The 17515-nt window shown below is 60.6% G+C and overlaps 1 protein-coding gene across 7 annotated transcripts in view; it reads right to left on the reverse strand.

Annotated features, from left to right (window-relative positions):
• Positions 1–17515, reverse strand: part of GAK (cyclin G associated kinase) — a 48135-nt gene that overhangs the window by 12842 nt on the left and 17778 nt on the right. For all 7 annotated transcript variants that reach the window (XM_033856456.2, XM_073804712.1, XM_033856458.2 and 4 more), the window contains 9 exons: positions 16129–16201; positions 14478–14601; positions 7596–7645; positions 6914–7062; positions 6429–6551; positions 5593–5726; positions 2281–2475; positions 1846–1963; positions 1469–1548 (listed from right to left, as the gene is read on the reverse strand). In XM_033856456.2, the coding sequence (XP_033712347.1) occupies positions 1469–1548; positions 1846–1963; positions 2281–2475; positions 5593–5726; positions 6429–6551; positions 6914–7062; positions 7596–7645; positions 14478–14601; positions 16129–16201 (1046 nt within the window). The remainder of the gene's footprint in view (positions 1–1468; positions 1549–1845; positions 1964–2280; positions 2476–5592; positions 5727–6428; positions 6552–6913; positions 7063–7595; positions 7646–14477; positions 14602–16128; positions 16202–17515) is intronic.

Raw genomic sequence — 17515 nt, forward strand, 5'->3', positions numbered from 1 at the left:
ACGTTCTCCTCAGGCACTTGCCGAAGATGCCCCCGGCTCCGGCTCCCGCCCCTTGGTTAACAGGCAGCTGCGGTCTCCTTACTTTGAAGGTCCCTCCCCTGGGGGCTCCGAAATGGTCGTCTCTGGTTTTCAGCAATTTGCAACATGCTGAGGAAGGCGTTTCCTTCCTTCTTTTATATAAACTCCAGTTTGCTGTTTTCAGAGTTTTTGATTCTATGGTTTGACGTTTTTCATCAGTGTAAGGAAATTTTTGGCCGGTGATTTTTCCAACATTGTTTCTGGTGTGTCCTCTTCTCCTTGGACTCCGAACAAAGGCACGTCTGACCATTTCCCAGCCCCCAACACCCCTGCGACCCCTCTGTATCCATCTCTCTCTCACCATTGTTCGTTCCTGTGTCTACTCTGCTACCGGGCACACGGCTCAATCCTCAGTTCCAGCTGTGACGTTTCTCAGTCCGAGAGTCACACCTGCCTCCTTTTCGCACGTTCCAGCTCTGCGGTGAAATCCCCCTTGTACTTCCCTGAACACACGAGACAGTCAATGCCGTCTCCCGGCTTCAGCATCAGATTCACCTACGGGCCTCTCGCCCAGCTCTTCTGCTTGGTCTTCAGTCATCGGGTCTCTGAAGAGAAATGTCTGAGGACACAAGGACACCTGAAGCTCTGGGACTACCTTCCTCCAAAGGAGAAAAAACCTGAAACCTTAAAGCGTGGCATTCCTCGTCTTTGTCACGTTGGCACGTTAAAAAAAAAATACACGAGGTGCCAATGTGGAAAACATACTAAAAGACAAGAACACGGAAACTCTTAAAGGAGCAACAACAGGCAGAAACACAGACATGCCCACGGCCCACGACGCTGGCGCTGTGAGGGCAGCTGGGCGGCTCTCCCTGAGCCCTTACCACAGGCAGCCCTGGCACGGCACTGCCCTGTGTGAGCCCTCCCGGGACCCGGGGCGTCAGAGCTCACGGCCCTCCCGGGACCCGGGGCGTCAGAGCTCACGGCCCTCCCGGGACCCCGGGCGTCAGAGCTCACGGCCCTCCCGGGACCCGGGGCGTCAGAGCTCACGGCCCTCCCGGGACCCGGGGCGTCAGAGCTCACGGCCCTCCCGGGACCCGGGGCGTCAGAGCTCACGGCCCTCCCGGGACCCCGGGCGTCAGAGCTCACGGCCCTCCCGGGACCCGGGGCGTCAGAGCTCACGGCCCTCCCGGGAGCCCGGGCGTCAGAGCTCACGGCCCTCCCGGGACTCGGGGCGTCAGAGCTCACGGCCCTCCCGGGATCCAGGGCGTCAGAGCTCACGGCCCTCCCGGGACCCCGTGTGTCAGAGCTCACGGCCCTCCCGGGACCCCAGGCGTCAGAGCTCAGCACTCCCGGGACCCCTGCCAGTATCAATCGCGCTGCACTTGTCTCCACACCAGCCACGGCTGGGGTCCTCTCGTCCGCCCCCCTCAGTGTGACACCAACATACTTTGCAAATTTCACAGTAGCCGCATTCCGAGGCACAAACCCTGTGTGGAACTGGATCTGGAACATCTTCATGGACGCCATCTGCAGGGAGAAAGCGAACAGAAGGTCCTCAGGCCGGGAGGGCAACGCCAGGCCCTTCACGGGTGACCAGCTGAGGCCCCACACGGGGCTCCAGGGCCAGGGACACACAGAGGCTGGGGCAGCGCCCTAGCCAACAGGCGGCTCCTTGGGCCCGTGGGGAGGCCCCAGGGCCACAGCCGGGCAGGCTCAGGCCACAGTCCCTTCTGCCTCTGCCACACAGGTGGGGACACAGAGCTCTCACTGCGCTTAGAGAACCAAGCTCGCCCACGAGCCAGGGGCCGCCCGGCGCCCGCTCACCTTAGCCTGCAGCCTTCCTCCCAGGGTGGACCTCGCGTGATAGATGATGATGAGCACGTCTCCCTGGACCGTTATGCCCAGGGGAATGACCGCTTTGCCGTCCTCGATTTTAAAATCCCTGGAGAACAGAACCAAGAAAAGCAGTGCACTTAGGTATAAGGTGCACCGTTCTGATGAACTGCGACCCACAGCGCCAGTTTCTTCTTGCCTCGCAGGTTTTTCTGCCAAATTACGTCGGGCGCGGGGGGAGGATGGTCCAGGAGAGGACTTCCAAGGAGCCACCCAGCACGAAGACGCCGAGAACTCCCCCACAGGCCCTGCCGGCCCCGCCTCCACGCCCACCGCCCAGCCGCAGCCCCAGAGCACAATTCCCTCCTCGACAGCCCCCAGAAGATGAGGCCGCGGGGCGAGGAAGGGCCTGAGCCCCGAGCCCACCTCATCTTGTCGTACTCCTGGGACGTGGTGGTCACACGCTCATCCCCCACATAGACCTCGCAGAAGGGCCGGCAGCCGTTCCGCTGCTTGCTGAATAGGGGCACAGGTGTCATGACCACGGCCTTCACCAGGATGGGCTTGCTGTGGGGCGTGATGGGCTCCTCTGCCACCATGTCGCACATGTACTCGATGTACCTGGAGGGCAGGAGGCACACCGTGTCACATGCGTGTTCTGTGCAGGAAAACGGGCCACGTCACATGCGTGCTCCGTGCTCAGCCCACGCACCGCGTCACACACATGCTGTGTGCAGCCCACACACCACACGTGTGCTCCGTATGTGCCCACATGCCACGGCGCGCACCCGTGCTCCGTGTCTCTGGAGCCCATCAGGTCGTCAGCCTTTTCTCAATCACACGTAAGCATCTCATGCTATAAATTTCACTGAAAGCAACGTTCCGGTGTCATCTCATGAATCTTATGTTTTAATTTTCATTCAGCTCAAAATATCTTTAAATTTCCCTTGAGATTTCCTCTTTGACTCACCAGCTACTCATAGGTAGATTGTTTCACTTTGAAATATTTAAGGCTTTCCAAAGCCACCTGCTGTCACTGATTTCCAGGTTAATTCCACGATGGCCTCGGAACATATCTGGCATGATTTCTATTCTTCCCAATCTGTCGTGGTTTAAGAGCCCGGAACATGACCCTTCTTCCCAAGGGCTCTGCACGCACGTTGCTGTCGTGGGTACACTCCGTGGCTCTGAACCGGCCTGCCGACCTGTTCCACTGCTCACTGAGAGGGACGCTGCAACCGCCCCCGTCCTGCTCTGTGGACCTGGAATCCGCTCCGCCGGCTCCCTTGGTGGTTCCGCAGCTCCTCTTTGTGGCACCGCCGCAGGGCGTCCATCTCCCGCGCTGGTCTAACCCGTCTCCCAGGGAGGGGAAGGAGCCGTGGCTGGCTCCAAACTGACAGCAGGCGACACTCCGTCTCGCCACTGCACTCTGGCCGCTCCCGAGGTCCGCAGTGGAGACGGCCGCGTGGCAGGAGACCCGGGCGCCTCTCGCCGACAGCAAGAAGCCAGGACCACGACCCAGGTCCACAGCCTACAACCTGAGTGACCTTGGGAGCACATTCAAAACTGAAGGAGGAGGAGACTGCCCGAGTCAAGGCTGAACTGGACGCCTGACCCGCAGGGACGGGTGTTTCAGCAGCGGGGCCTGTCGCACGTGCCCTGCACACAACCCTCCTCCGCCCCCGCCGTCACTGCTACGGGGCAGGCCCGCAGGCAGCGTGCGCTCGGCGAGGGGCCCGGCACACAGGTGACGCTGAACCGGCTTCGCAGCCAGCCGGCCGCCCGCCTGCCTCTGCAGCCTCGGCTTCTCCTTCCTGATCTCCTGGGTCACCCGAGCACGTCCCAGGCCGCCACTCGCATCCTCTGCTGACGTAATGACGGCCCTTGAGAAGAACCTTCCCTGCTTGCACCTCCACTCCTGCCGCCCACCTTCCGGAGCGCCTGTGCGTGGCTCTCGGCAGTGTGAACGCCGGAAGCCAAAGTAGGTTTTCCGTGTGTGTGTTCTGTTCTGAATCCCACTTGGTGTCCTCTGAGCTTCTTGGGTTCAACGTCTGCCGTTAATTTGGGGAAATTCTCAGCAACGCCTCCTCCGTGCTCCCCCTTCCTGCTCCGTCTCCCCCGGGGGCCCCAGTGGTGCGTCTGTCCGACCACCTGAGATGGCCCGACGCGTGTTCCGGTGAAGGACGTCTACAGACCCCTCCGAGGTCGCGGCCCTCTCCGTTTGGGTCTTCCTTGCTCCCTCCCACCCCCACCCCTGTCATCAGAGTCTTGGACGCACAGACCAGCGACCAGCAACTCCAGACGTCCCATCACGGTTCCGAGTCTCATGCGAAGGCTGCTTCATCCGTATGTCCCCAGGAGATGACCTCGTGCCCCCTGAGCAGCGGCCTCCCCCTCTGACCTGTCCTGCAGGGCACAGACCACCCCCCGCCGAGCGCCCTGTGGGTGGGCGCCTGTCCCTCCTTGGACTGGGAGTGAGCCGATGGCTCTTCTCCAACAGGTTTGAAAAGTCATGCATCTGAAGTGGGCACCGCTCTTTTATAAGCTGTTGGGCCGGGCGGGGGATGACGCTCTCTACATCTGCACGTCTCCAGGGAAGCAGCCTGGGGTCTGCTGGGGGCCCTGGGGCCAGGCACAGACCGGCAACAACGATACTCTGCTGGCTCTGACCCCCGACTCTGAGCGCTCCCGAGCGGCACCCCAAGCTGCAGGCACAGACTGGGAACCCCGGGTGTGCCCAGATTACGGAAGGTGACATGCTGAAAGGGTCGGCAGCCTGTCACCCATGCTCGGCGGCGCAGCCCTTGCTCTGCCACGCCTTCTGCACGATGGACAGGCCCGCCCCGCCCCGCCCCACCCCGAGCCACACAGAAGACACGACAGCGTGCCAGCTGTCTCGGGGTACACCCTGCCCCTGGGCAGCGAGCCAGTGGGGTGGGTCTCACAAGCAGGAGTGGGTCAACCACCCCACACCGCCATCGAGGCAGTGCAGCCATCCCGAGCGGGAGGAATGACCACAACGGCCCCTCACTGGCCTGGACGCCTTCTCGATCTCCCTGCCAGGGCAGGGGAGGGAGGCAGCAGGGCCCAGGCGGCCCCGGCTCTCCCCACTCTCGGGCCCTGTGTTGTTCACGCCAAGGCCCTCCCCACAGAGGAAGGAGATGCTCCCCCAGTACCCGACGGGAGTGAGCAACTCCTCAGGCCTGAGCGTGAGGCTCCCCCCTCACTGCAAGGTGGATGGAAGTGGGGAAGGCGGTCTGGGAGCAGGCAGTGGCCCCAGGGGGCAGGGGGTGGGCGGTGGCCAGCTGCAGCCCTGGGGAACCATTCCCTGTAAGTCATCAGCAGAGACAGCCTAGAAGCTGTGTCTCACGGACCCTGACGTGGAGGACACACGGCGGAGGCGGTGCTGCCACACAGCTCCCAGATGCCACCTTCCCTGCCGAATGGAGCCACTGGGCCACGTGTGCAGAGGTGGCACCCAGGGGCTGCCCCATCGCCAGCGAGCAAGTGGCCTCACGCGCTAGGAAGGTTGGCGCCCAGGCCCCGGGCAGAGGCGCAGCCCCGCTGCTCCGGAGCCCCGACAGGGCAGAGGCGCGGCTGCCCCGACTGCGCAGGCGGGCCCGTGCTCCACCCAACACCGAGGTCCACACCCGCGCGAAACCCTGCCATCTCCCAGCACCCACAGCTACGGCCTGGCCATGGTGACGCCGCACCCAGGCCCCACGGTGGACGCCATACCTTTTGTGGGACGGCCAGATGCCCGGCGGGCAGCGCTTCATACTGAACATGTACACGGCGGCCTCTGCGGTGCTGAAGAGCCGGCAGAAGCACAGGAAGGAGCAGACGGCCACGGCAGAGGCGGCCCTCCCGTCCTAGGGCAGATGCACGGGACAGGCTGAGGCGGCACTCACTCCCCCAGGACAGTCAGGGCCTGCGCCTGGGGCCGGGGCTCATCAGGGAACTTAGGAAAACCCACCTGATGAGGTGAGAACTCAGGGAGCGGACAGAATACAGGCTCCGCAGCAGAAGGCACGAGGCGGCCGGGCACGTGCTGCTCTGTCAGGGTCCCCACCTGACCTTGGTCCCCACCCGACCTCAGCGCTCGGCACGTCCATGCTCACCCTCGCGAACCCTCTGCAGCGCCACCCTTGGTGTGATGGTCACCCACACCAGGACGGCAGTACTGACGGTCGAGGGTGGGTTCTGGCAGGTGCCCCACTGGGTGTGATACCCACAAACCCTCAGCCCCAGGGTGGGCTCAGAGACGGGGTCCCAGGAGGCAGGCTGGCCTCCGTACGTGGGTGCTGCCACGAGGGGGCCCGCACCTTCCATAAAAGGGGTGGGGGGGACCCTCAGTGAGGACGGTCTTCTGCCAGAAGCCCCTGTTGCCAGGGACCCGGCCGTGACCCACAGAAGGTGCCAGGAGCCGCCTGCCGCAGACCCCGGGGCAGAACTGCTGCTCCCGGGAGTGGTGGGCGTCGGGGTCACCACTCGGGACACCCGGCCGCCCCCGCCTGACCCTCTGCACGTCCCCTCTGTCCCCTGAGTGTCCCAGGGCGGGGCAGCTTGCTCACCACGCAGTGCACCACGCAGACGTTCCCGGGGTCCTGGCGCAGCCAGGCGTGCATGTTCCTGCAGAGGCTGTACAGGCTACGGAGGCTCGGGGCCCGTCGGGCTGCCCAGCCACACTCGGAGACCTGCAGAGAGGGCAGCTCGCCAGCCGGGGCGCAGACACACGGGCCCCACCCAAAGCACCCCACCACCCCCAAACCAAGCGCCGCCCCCCGCCCCCCAGGCGCGCGACAGGACTCGGGAGCCAGGCTCTGGCAGACGTGGCAGAAGGAGCGCAGCACCCGCCCTGTCTGCGCTCAGGGTCAGTATAAATACTGTAAAAAGCGTCCACGCCCCGAGTGTTTATCCGCCAAGGAAACTGCGTGGTCTCGTGTTCCCTCTGGAGGCACCTCAGGCTCAGCGATCCTCAAGACCCCGCCCCTTCTGCGCAGTGTCAGGGGAGGACCAGCGCCACACGAGGCTGAGCGAAGCCAGAGCCCGTGCTCACCCGGTTGTGGAACTTGGAGGCCCGGTACGTCCTCAGGGACAGGTTGTAGACAGCGTAGCGGCCCGGGTGCTTCGCGTCCAGAAACAACCGCACGTCTTCGATGTTGTTCTTGATGGCCGACTCCACACCTTCCGCCGGGAATGACATCACTGCAAGAGAGGAGCCCCCGCAACCTCTACAACCACAGGCCAGATGCTCGGGCACACGCGGGGCCTGCTCCTCGTGGCCGCTGACCCGAAGGTACAGTGAGTCCTGAGAAGGGGCGGAGCAGCGGCCTACAAGCCCCGCCCCACCGCCCGTCAGATCCTCTGGGATCCCCAGATGGTGCCCCGAGACCCTCCTGAGACGCAGCTTCTGCCGCAGAGCCTGAAGCGCCACAGGAGCTCCCCAAGCGTCTGGACTGTGGTTTCTGCCTGGAGACCCACATTTTAGTATGTGTGGCCTCGCATTATCTCCCTCATGACCTCAGCGTTTCAGAAGGTTCCAGACCAGGGGAGAAGCTGGGTTGACACTGGCGTTATCCACCGCAGGGCCTAGAGGCACACTGGATGCAGGGGTGGACACCCTAGGCCACATCTCGGGCAAGGGAGTGGCTGCCCAAGAGGCCAGAATCCCACGCACCACCCTCACACAGGAGAGCGCCAGAAGTTCACCCTTAGTTAAAGCTGGCAAACAAACGCACCTGCAATTCTGGACGTGATGTAAGAAAGATCCAAATCTCCCTTCGCATAACTGGAATTAAAAAGAGAAGGGCACTTGGTTATTATAGGAAATGTCTACGGTTAACTCACAAGAGCTTAAACGGAAGCAAGTCCCTGAGAGGCCGGGGTGTGTGGGGGGTGGCCCTCACCGCTCAGGCTGCAGCTCCCGGGGACACCGTATGTGCACGTGTCAGTGTGCACGTGTGTACCTGGGTGACTGCGTGCATGCACATGTGGGCACGTGTGGAGCTGACATCTACCTAAGAGGTGGATGAGAAATTATAAACTGCAAGGGGTGGAGAGGCGGGGGTCCCGATCGGAAGGGTCTTTAATTCTCTTACTACCAGAAGGTGGGACATAAGGAGCTGGTTTGGGAGAGAGATGACAACAAAAATGGAAGACAGAGTTTTCTGACCCAGTACAAAATGTCTGGCTAATGAGAAAAAATTACAAGGCACATGGAATGGCAAAAAGCAGAATCTGAAGAGACAGAACACGCATCAGAACCAGATGTGTCAGGATGCTGGGATTATCAGACAGGGACTGAAAACAACAGTGGTCAACGTGCTGAGGGCTCTAATGGGTAAAGTAGACAGCATGCAGGACATGAGGGGAATGTGAGCAGAGAGGTGGAAATCCTAAGGAAGAGCCAAAAAGAAACGCCAGAGATCAGAGCCCTGCAGCAGAAACGAAGGCTGCCTTTGACGGGTTGATTAGAGCGGACACGGCTGAGGAAGGAACCTCTGAGCGAAAGGACATCTCGACAGAGTCCCTGAGAACCCAAAAGCAAAGGGAAAAGCCTGTAAAGAACAGAACAGAACATCTAAGGCCTGTGGGGCGAAGGTGTGACACAATGGGGAATCCAGAAGGAGAAGAGAGGGAAGAACAGAAGAAATACTGAAACATTTTAACTGAGAATTTCCCCAAATCAATGTCAGACACCAAACCACAGATCCAGGAAGCCCAGAGAACACCCAGCAGGACAAATGCTGGAAAGACTACACCTGGGCATGTCGGTTTCAACTTAGAGAGAATCAAAGATAAAGAAAAAAATCCCAAAGGAGCTGGGGGGTGGGAGGGGAGGGGGACACTACCTACAGGGGAACTGAGATAAGAATCACATCTGACCTCTCCTTAGAAACCATGCAAGCAAAGAGTGAAGCAAGATATTTACAGTGTTGAGAGAAAAACCAGCAGCCCAGGATTCTGTACCCTGAGAAATTATCCTCCAGAAGTGAGAAGTAAAGACTTTCTCAGAGAGAAATTGGGGGAATTTGTTGCCAGTAGATCTACCTTCTAGAAATGTTAAAAAAAAGTTCCTTAGAAAGAAGGAAAACGATAAAGGTCGGAAACTCAGATCTACTAAGGAAAGGAAGAGCATCAAAGAAGAAATAAGTGAAAGTAAAATAAAGATGTTTATTTTTCTTATTTTTAATTTACCTAATAAGTTTGTTCAAAATAATAATGGCAACAATACACCCGACAGGTATGCCTATGTACATGTTTCCCGTATAGACACACATACTCAAGCGTGCCTGTGTACCAGTGAAATGAACAACAATGATACGAGAGCCAGGAGAGAGGAATTAGGATTTCTGTGGCATTATGAAGCACACCCACTGCCTGGGAAGTGATAATATGCTATTTGAAGGTGAACTTGGGTTAGCTGGTAAATGGGCACACTCTAGGGAGACCACTGAAAACAGCAGAAGAAGTATAACTGATAAGGTCGAAAGGAGAGAAAAGGGATCATATAAAATGCTCAATTGAAACCACAGAAGATAGGAGAAGAGTGGAAGACAAAAAAGCACCAAAGAACAACGGCGAAGACTAGAAACAGTAACAAATAGGGCGGCTATTAATCCAACCCCAGGTGCCGCAGAGACACCGCGGGCTCGGCTGCAGCCCTGTGCAGTGAAGCAAAGGGGCCATGCGGACGGACGTTTTGGTTCCCAGCGCGTCTAAACGCTACGTTTACGCAACACTGTGGCCTATTAATGCAACAGTGTTATGCCCAAAAGACAGTGCCCATCCCTTCAATTAAAAATGCTTTATTGCTAAGAAATGCTACCCATTGTCTGAGCCTTCAGTGAGTCTCAGCAGTAACATCAAAGAGCACTGATTACAGATCCCATAACAAATACAATAATGAGCAAATGTTTGAAGTACTTCAAGAATTACCAAAACGGGACACAGAGACACAAGGTGAGCAGACGCTGTTGGAAAAAGGTGCCGACAGACTCGCTTGACGCAGGGCGGCCACAGACCCTCACTGCGTTCTAAGTGCAGTAAAGCGGGGTCGGCCTGTGTACCAATAAACACTTTAAGCACCAATGGTCTAAATACACCAATCAACACAGGGCTTGTCAGAGTGGATCAAAATATATGACCCAACGGTGCTATCTACAAAGTAACATGAAGCTGAGCATCTCCTTGTAGTTTATTCATAGTTTGTCCTCTGTTAATTTCCTTTATGCGTTTTTCCGTTTTCCTATTAATTTTCATAATCCACTGTATATAACGGATACTATTCGTTTTGTGAGTTACATAGTTTGAACCTATTTACTCCCAATCAGTGCCACATCTTTTTGTTAAAGAAACGTGTTTTTTCAAGGAACAGAGAATTTTTAAGTTAGTTAAATTTATTAACCATTTTCTCCATGGCTTATATATATTTTTTCACATTTAAGATATCTTCCTTACTCTGGTGTTATAAAAATGTTCCTCTATATTTTATTAGTTTTTCCTAAGAAACTGCCTTTCACAACTAGATCTTTTAACAAATCAGAGCTACTGCATTTGGCTGTTATTAGACGGGACCCAATTTTCTCTTCTTCTACACAGCTCCCCATGGTCTCAGCAACACAGACCCGTTGGTCTGTTATTTTCTTTTAGACTGACATTTCGTGTTTCATACTATCCCTACCTAAGTACATGTCAAGCGTGAGTCTAAACGCTTGTAACAACACAACAGATGTTTGAAAAAAATTGGTAAAGAACAGAGTTTGTCTCTTCTTATTTTTGAAAACATCGCCGGCCATTCTGGATAACTTACATGTGAATTTTGAGATTGAAATCTGTGGAAACGACATCAAGACTTTTATTTTTATTGCAAAGAATTCATAGATTAACTGAGGAGCAACACGACCTTCACGATACAAATTCTCCTAAACGTAAAGACGGCGCGCTTCCCCACCTGTCTCATGTTTCGGTCGTCAGTGTCAGCAGGGTGCGGGGGCTGCACGCGGTGCCCTCCGCAGGCCAGGCCGGGCCAGGGGTCAGTGGCGCTGCCGCGGGAACACCCCCCGCCCGCCCCGCACAGCCAGCAGAAGAGTCAGCACCATGGAGACCAACTGTCCCCAAACTGCCCATGAAGTAGATAAAGCACTACACCCTCAACGGCCGCACAGGCAACCGGACAGGTTTACTCCAGAATTCCCGTGCGGGAACAGAGGAGTGAGAACGGCCAGTGCTCCTGGGGGGAGGGAGGAAGGCCTGTCGCCCAGACAGCAGAGCGCGGGGCCGCGAGGGGCTCGCAGGACGAGCCGGGACAGCGCCCAGCTTGGTCGGCAGCAGAGGGGCTGCTCCGGTCGGGGGAAGTGAACAAGAATCGAGAACAGTCCCCAGAAGGACGTCCAGGTGGATTAAAGAGCCAAATGTGCGCCAACCACGCATTAAAAGGTACATTTGCAATACATTCAGACATTTAAAATGGGTGTGTGTTTTTTCTGCCACGCTGCGTGGCTTGTGGGATCTTGGTTCCCTGACCAGGGATCGAACCCGGGCCCTCAGCAGTGAAAGCACGGAGTCCTAAGCACTGGACCGCCAGGGAAGTCCCTAAGATGTGTTTTAAATCAGGTCTGATCTATTTACAACTTGGGGCACGAAAGGCTTCCTAAACGAGAAGACAAAAGACGGAAAGGGAACTGTGAAAAACTCGTGTTTTAATTAAAACGAGCAACAGACAAGAAGGCATTTGCTGTGTTTACCCTGTATGAAAAAGCTAGTCTCTAGAATGTAACGTAAAATCAGTAAGAAAAACAAACACCCAACAGGAAAAAGAGAGGAGGATAAGAGCAGCAGTTCACAGGGACCCGCGGCCAGAGGTTCGCGTCCCCAGGCCCACAGGCCACAGGCTCCACGTGGGATACCTAGTGCTGGGGAAGCTGGCGGGGCCTGGCCACCCACCCCGCTGTCCCTGAGGAGGGGCCGGAGCACCCGTGGCAGTGGGGGGGGTGGGGCAGGTCAACACTGAGAGTGCAGACACCGCCAGGCTGGGAACCCGGGGAGCCTGGCGGGGGCGTCTGTGAAGACCTGGCACGGGGGCTCTAGGACATGTGGACGTGTAGGGTCTGACCTAAAACTGGTGAGAAACAAATGAGACCACAGACAGGTGAGGGCTCAGGGTCAGGCCCACAAGCCAGCCACGCCTCTTGGAGGCCACGTGGGACAGGCTGCACACGCAGGGACGGTCCTCCTCCGGATAGGCCCTGGGACTCCTGGGCCCACATACCCTGAGATGAAGGTCCTGCCTGCGGCCGAGGGGCTGGCAGTGGCCCTGAAGGGTCTCCATCACCAGGCCCCATCTGGACCTTCCTGTGGCAGGCCTGAAGCCCAGCACACGGGGCTCCGCCTGGAGGACCCCCTCAGGGAGCTCAAGCACCGTGGCCGCTGCGCCTCTGACCCTGCAGGGGGAAGGCCGCTTCCGTGTGGATCTTCTGCTCGTTTGTGGATGTGGGGAACAAAGAACAGGAAGCGTTCGCTGCACGTGTGCAAGCCTGTCGCTGCTGGGATGCTCCCCCGCTCCAGCCAGCAGCCTTTGAGAGCAGGACCCCGTGTCTGGGTCCTTCCCCGTGACGGGGATGGCAGTGTGGGGTGGCCTCCCTGCCTTCAGGGAAGACCCGGGGTCCCTTCTGTCGGAAGGGCAGTTACAGGTCACAGTCCTGGGCCGGCGCTGTCACCGTTCCTGGGCCTTCTCATGGGGGAGTCCCAAAACGAATGAGCTCACACTGGTATTTCTAAACCAACTTCACAAACACAGGGCCTCACAGACTTCTTCCACTTCCAGCAGGCGTCCTGGGCGAAAGGCGGTACCCAGGCTGACCCTGGTCCTCAGAGGGGCTGTAGGCAAGGCTAGCCCCGGCAGGCGTCTGGCGAGAGCAGGAGGGCGCTGCCCGTTCTCACGACTGACAGGAGTGGCCATACGCCCCAAATGCCTGGAGAAAACGGGGTCCATGCGGAGACCTGCAGCCTGGGGAGCCGAGGGCTCAAGTGCCCCATGGGCAGCCCCACGGGCCCGTCTCTGGGGCCCGGCCTCGCAGCTTGGCTGGGAATTCAGTGTGTCCATCTGTCTGTCCATGACTCCACGGGGAGCTGAGCTGTGTCCTTTCTCTGAAACAACTCGCAGCTACGAGGACCGCTCGCCAGCGGGTCTCACGTGTCCTCCGGAGATTCGGGACCCTGGGGGTGGTCTTGGGACCCGACGCACGCACCTTTCCTCTTACTCTAGGAAAGCCCCGCCCCTACTCCTACGAGGACCTGCCCTCAGGTGCGTGTGGCCACCGCGTGGCCTGGCTGTACCATCAGCCTGAGGCCCGTCAGGCTCACGAACACAGCTGTGAGTCGAGTCGGGCGTGAAGGCAGCTAAATCCGGGCAGAGCCCCGTCACCCCCACCCTCACAGGCAACTCTCAGGCCCAACCATTCACCCGAAACTCTACTTTTCTGAACACGAGCAGGTACGTGATGCCCAGCACGCGCCTCCCCAAACCCCAGGTGCCCGTCATCATGGTTCCGGGTGCAGAGGCTGGGGCAGCCTCCCCCGAGGCCAGGGACGCTGGGCCCATTAGAGACCTGGGGGGGTGGGGAGGGTGGGGGAGATGGCGTCTCAGCCGTGTGGGAACTTGGTTTCTTTCCTTGGGCGAGGCCGAGTGGCTTCTCTCACATCCCGTTCGTTGTTGCCGGGTCTGCCATTCCAGCCCGGGTCAGCCCCGAGACCCCATGATGAACCCCGCTGGGAGGAAGATGGGAGGACACGAGTGGGGCCGTGGGACCCGCTGCCCTGGCGTCTCCCCAGTCAGCAGAAAGCATGGGGACGGCCGCGGGCCGGGGTGCGGCCACACGCACACAGAGCTGCCTGCTCAGCGCCGTCACACGAGATCACCCCGCCCTGGGAGCGCGGCTGCAGGAACACCACGGGCAGGTGATAGGTAAGCCCGAGCAGTCGCCTCCGCCCACCCACGCCCCGTCCGGGACCCTCTGGCCCTCGCACCCAGAGCCTCGGCCCACATGGCTGCTTCCGGCCCCGTGGACAGGGCTCCGGAGAGCCGGACGCCATGAATGCACAGCTGTGCATCTGACCCTCCGCCAGCCACGAGGTGCAGCCCGGGGTGCTGCAAAGGGCCGCAGACACAGGTGCGAGCAGGCGCCCTGCACTGCCGGAGCCCCGCGCTCAAAGACACGACGAACACACTGCCCCTGCCGCTGGACGAGGCAGGTGACATGCCAGAGGTAACCCCCAACGCTCCCGGAAACTCCCTGGTCAAAGCCGAGACCGCTCGGAGGACAGCACGAACAGGTTGTGTACTGTGGCCGCGGTCGCCGTGGACAGGGCCCCCCTCGGGGAGGGGGATGTGGCCCGGAGCCAGCGCGTCTGCTTTCCCACCGTGCTCCCTCCACTGAGGGGGCAGAAGCGCAGCCAGGGACCGATGGCTGAGCCCACGCAGGGGGGCCAGGCTGGCGCTGAGCACGGGCCGCTCACCCACGGCCCCACCTGGGGTTCGGCCAGGCGTGCAGGCAGGGCCGCACCCAGGGTTCCGAAAGCTCACTGCGGAGAACCCACGAGCCTGTGCGCCCTCGACTCACTTGGCAACGGACTGGATGACCTTGGAGGAGGTGTCCTTGATGTTGGTGAAGAGGCGCTCGGTGCCGCCCCGCAGGATGTCCAGGAACCCGCCATAGGGCTGGTCGTACTCGGCGACCACCAGGCCTGCAAACAGAGACAAGCCTTAGGATGTGGCAGGGCCCGCCAGAGCCACCAGCACCTGCAGCGGCCACGCGTCCCCGACCCAGCCACCAGCGCTCCGCAACCAGGCACCCCGGGCCCGCTCGCGAGGGCAGGACCTGGACACCATCAGCGGGCCGGAGCCTCTGGGCGCCCGTGGGCGTCCCCGGCTCCAGGACGTTCACCCCACTCTGAGCGCTCGCTGGACACCATCAGGGACCTCGTCACTGACAGACACGTGCCAGGGCCCAGCCAGAGCCACCGGCCTGTCCCCGAGGTACGGACACGCCGGCACACACAGAGGCCGCAGACGCACGGCGCAGGTGAGAGCGCGGGAGCAGGGCCGTGCAGGTGGCCCCAGCCGGGCACAGAAAGGCCACGGGAGCCGCAGCTCAGTGGGTCTGCGGGGGAGCGGCCTCCTGGCCGCCGCCCTGATGACACCGGAGTGGTGGCCCACGAAGGCCCCGAGACCCCAGGGCCCTGGGGTGCGGGCTGCAGCAGTGGCTGTGGAGGCGCAGACAGCGGGGGCGGTCTGCGGCCTCTCCGCCGCCCAGGCCCTGCCTGAGTGACGCCTTCGCCGGGCGCCCCGCGCGCGTGCAGTGTGGTCTCGTCTCGGCACCCCGAGGTGGCCCCACAGCACTGGTGGGCAAGGGGCCAGGACACGGGCTGGCCAGCTGCCGAGGGACCCCCGGGGCCGAGAGCTGCGGGAGGACCTGGGAGGTGGGCTCCGTGCCCCAACTGTGAGGTGGGCAGTGGCCCCGGGGGCACAGGGCGGAGGCAGGTCCTGGCAGGACTCCTGGAAGCTTCCCGGGCCGGGGTGCTGAGCCCTGGCTGCGGCCCACCTCCCGGTACACACCGTGTTGCATCAGCACTGGGCGCCCAGACCCGCCCAGCACGCCGGACGATCGGAGCGCGAGCCTCTCAGCAAACACGCCCGAGTCGTGAGAAAAGCACACCAGCCCCACTTCTCCTGCTGCCAGAACTGTCTCCCCATCTGAGCCCCTCTTCTCAACCCGCGGACTCGGACCCTCTGGCCCCCGGCCCCAGGGCCCCCGCACGGCTGCTCTATTTCCTCACATACCCGTTCCCGATGTGCCCACCCTCATGGTCGCTGTGGGCTGGCCGTGGAAGGCGCACCCCCATCCACCTGGGCAGGGGCTGTGCTCACCAGTGACTTGTGGGGGCAGCTGGGTCCCTGAGGGGCCAGAGGCCGAGGCGGCCACACAGGCAGTCACCCCACAGCTCTGTGGGCCAGGGGCCGGGGCTCGGAGGACCCGGGCTGCCCTGACAGCACAGGGAGGGGACAGCCAGCCCTCGGTCTCTGTCCTCCTTCCTTGTTCTAAACTGCAGCCCGAGTGGAAGCCCCGCTGAGTTCTCGGGGCGCTAGGGAGCCGTGAACCTGAGACTGGTCCTGGGGACCCCAGACGTGCAGTCTGCCTCTCGCTGCCGGGCCCCAAGCCCGCAAGAGCAAGACCGGGCGCCCAGCGCGCGGCAGACGCGAGGAGTACTCACCTCCACCGCAGCCGCTGCCTGCGGAGCCCCCAGGAGGGGCCGCGTGCCCGTAGCCTCCGTTCTGCTCCAGGAGCTGTAAGGATCCCAACGCAGGTCAGGCACAGCGCATGGCGCCCGCGTTTGGGGCACATCGCCCCCCAAGTCCACCCTCCTCCACCTATTTACTACAAAAGCCACGAAGGAACCTCCCAGAGTCTCAACCCCAGGGCTGATCCTCGGGGTCGCCCGGGCGCACGGCTCCATCGCCTTAACAGAGGCGGCAGCCGTGAACGCCCCCAGCCGCCAAGGCCACAGGCCCTGCTGTCGACACAGGAGCCGGGTGGGGCGCCGCCAAGCAGCGGGGCCGCAGGCTGCACAGCGAGGCACCATCTCCCACGGGCCAAGCCCGGGGCCGGCGCCGCCTGCCGCAATGACACCAAACACTTTGCGGAGACTTGTGGCGCCCCTGGTGACGGGCTCGGCCGACCCTGGGACGTCGGTGCTGGGCTGAGCCGCATTCGAGTGCCGGCCTCACACTCGTCCCACTTGAGGCACGTGTAGCTGCACGGCCGCTCTGTTCATAAGTTACATAGAAGGCGCTTTGCGGTTTCTCGTGGGGTTTTAAGAAACGTTCTTTTCATCGGGTTAACGTTTTACCACGTTAGGCTCAGCAACGAGCTACACGTGGTGTGGATTCTGTGCCCTGTGGTGCACCGGAGGCGGCCAGTGTTAACGGGAACGCTCCATGGAGCCTCGCAAGTAACACACACGCTGGCGTGAAGCAGGTGTGTCTGCTAGACCGACCGTGTCTTTTCCTCACAAACCCCCAGTTCTGTGGTTTCATCAGCTACGTGACAGCACACAGCCTCTCCCAAAGCGACTGCAGGCCGCCACACCTCCTCCAAAGTTCCAGGGAACGCGCCCCGAGGCTCGTCGGAGGACGCGTTGCTGCCTCTGGTTCTGCTGAGTCCTTCCCCACACACCCGTTTGTGGATTCAGCCCAGTCTCCTACGCGGTGCTCTCCTGGTTTCAGAGTCTGTCGGGGCCTGTGTGCCCGTGCTGCCCCGTGGGGGACTGGCTTCTCTCCCCGCGAGGCCCCGGGCAGAAGAACCCTACAGAAGGGGTTTAACGTCTGACCCGCGGGCCCTGGGTTCTAGAAGCGCTAAGAGCACAACGTGCTCACGAGCCCCACTGCCCAGCGGCCTGCGCTGTTCCATGGGCACCTCTGCCCACGCCGCGGAGCAGGGCCAGCGGCACACGCGCAGACTGGCTGCCCCTGGATTACGGCCCTCGCTGCGCCACCCGAGCCTCTGCCACTGCCAGGGGCACACGTTTTCTGTAAAGGCCACTGGGCAGCCCAGGCTGACCTCTGACGGCTTCCAGCCTCTATGAGCCGCACATACTGGAC

The sequence above is a fragment of the Tursiops truncatus genome, chromosome 5 (genome assembly GCF_011762595.2).
Source record: "Tursiops truncatus isolate mTurTru1 chromosome 5, mTurTru1.mat.Y, whole genome shotgun sequence".
NCBI lineage: Eukaryota > Metazoa > Chordata > Mammalia > Artiodactyla > Delphinidae > Tursiops > Tursiops truncatus.